The sequence below is a fragment of the Condylura cristata genome, unplaced genomic scaffold, assembly GCF_000260355.1.
Source record: "Condylura cristata isolate star-nosed mole 26May11 unplaced genomic scaffold, ConCri1.0 scaffold00028, whole genome shotgun sequence".
Taxonomy (NCBI): Eukaryota; Metazoa; Chordata; class Mammalia; order Eulipotyphla; family Talpidae; genus Condylura; species Condylura cristata.
In genome coordinates, this window is record NW_004567129.1 from 4,287,953 (window position 1) to 4,290,094 (window position 2,142).

The window sequence follows — 2,142 nt, forward strand, 5'->3', positions numbered from 1 at the left end:
CCATGTGGTCACCTCCGGGGCAGGCGGGGATCGAACCCATGCTGAAGTGGTTTCAGCTTCTTAGTGCTGTGCTGCAACCCGCTGCGCCATCAGGGAGGGCCTGTTTGCTTTCTTTTAATTGAGACTCCGTGATCCACTTGGAGTGTCACCTTGTATGTGGTGTGAGATATGGGTCTAATTTCTTTTGCCAGTTGTTCATGTGCCTGTTGCAGTTCTGGTTATCAAGCATCCATCTTTGTCCCACTGATGAGATGCTATGATTTGAAACTGTGGTTCCAAGGTATTCATTCAGGCTAGCCATATGTTCATTGTCTGCCATAGCCACCAAGCTCCAGACTTGCCTTGTTAGCCAGTCTAGGGAGGCTCGCCTGGAGACCTCAGTGCTGGAGCATTCTGGGGCCAAGCTCCCAGAGCCAGCCCTTCCAAGGCTCGGACCCACCAGCTGACGTCCTGCACAGCTGTACTGCTCCTGTGTCGATTTTGAACCACTGGCTCTACTCTAACACTATTCTCTGTTTCAGTTTGAGCCCCAGCTACATAGATCTGACTGAGTGTCCCTACATGTGGCCCTACTGCTCCCAGCCCATCTACTATGGAGGAATGCCGACAATCGTCAATGTCACCATCCTCAATGGCATGGGCGTCACAGGAAGAGTTGTAGACAAGGTGAAGCTGCTCTGCCGTGGTGGGGAACTGAGACCTGGCCCAGACCTGTGTGCCCTAGCTCTTTATCCTGTAGTTCAAACAGGAGATTTCTGCTTCCTGTGGAGCGTTGCAGGGTATTGAAAGCAGTGATGTCTTTACCCAAAATCCTCTGCAGAATAAAGTAGGGGGTAGATTGATGAAACCAGTTTGCTGCCTTTTTACTTTTTGGCATGTGGAGCTTGGCTGAATGAACTAATTTATTAGATACTTCATCTTTACAGTTTTCCACCTGTAATTACAGGCCCACTTGTAATTATTTTAAGGTATGGCTTTTATTGAATATTGCCTTACAATTTTTTCTTAGTGCTTACTGCGTGAACATTACCATAACAACAAAGGATTGGGAGAGAACAGAAAAATCGCTTCCGGCTCAAGCACACTGGCATAGCTACTAAATTTAAAATGCTTTCTTATACCTTATCTTACCAGAAGTACTTATTTTTTGTTATCTTTGTGGGGTAGGCAAAAATTTAGTCTAATTATTTTTCAGTTCTCATATTGTCAACATTTCAAAACGTGAGCACCAGTGTACTTAGTAATGAAAATTTGCTTACCGCTTTTCCCTTAAGCACTTAGGGGAATATTTCACTAAATATCTTCGCATGTGTGTCATCTTTTTTCCCTGAATTATTTTATTAATGTAAATAGCCTGGATAGGACCCTGAGTCAGAGGGCATGTGCATATGGCTGTTGGTACATCCTACCAGTTTTTTCCAAGAGGAACATCAAGGCACCTGAGCTGCCAACAGTAGTCAGTAGTATATATGTCTCTAAGGTGTCTGCACTGGGTGGTACCTTTTATTTTTTGTTCCAGGGCTTTTAAAATTGAGGTAAAATTTGCATACTATAATATGTACCCTTTTAAATAGTACTATTCAGTGTTTTTTAGTTGAGTTACAAGTAGTCATAAACCATTGCTGCTATGTAATTCCTGAACAATTCAGTCATCACAAGAAAGAAATTCTAATTGGCAGTCACTTCCCATTCTTCCCTCCCCAGCCATTGGCAACTGCAAATTCAGTGTCTCTATGGATTTATCTGTATGGACATTTCATATAAATGGTTTCACACAGTGGTCTGTTGTGATTGGCCTCTTTCACTGAGCTTAACGTCTTCACCCATGTTGTGCTCGTTTCACTCCTTTTCATGACTGAGTAATATTCTATTGCGTGGAGGGCACCCTGTTTGTTTTCATCAGTGGACATTTGGTTTATTGCCAGGTGGTTTATCTTTTTATGTTAAATTTAGAAGTTAGATGTTACATGGTTCACTGTGTGCTTCTTCCATTACTTGTGAGGTGGATTTTGCCAGGTCTGTTGACTAAATTTTTCCTGTGTGAACCAGCTTTTCATTTCCTTGGCCCATCTTTCTATTGAAGTTTAGTTTTTTATTTCAGTATGAACAAGTTCTTCATATGGAGAAATTAACTGTTGTGTC

The 2,142-nt window shown here is 42.4% G+C and overlaps 1 protein-coding gene across 1 annotated transcript in view; it reads left to right on the forward strand.

The window, feature by feature from the left end:
• Nucleotides 1–2,142, forward strand: part of MBTPS1 (membrane-bound transcription factor peptidase, site 1) — a 53,508-nt gene that overhangs the window by 35,405 nt on the left and 15,961 nt on the right. The window contains exon 12 of the mRNA XM_004690339.2: nucleotides 522–666. Within this exon, the coding sequence (XP_004690396.1) occupies nucleotides 522–666 (145 nt within the window). The remainder of the gene's footprint in view (nucleotides 1–521; nucleotides 667–2,142) is intronic.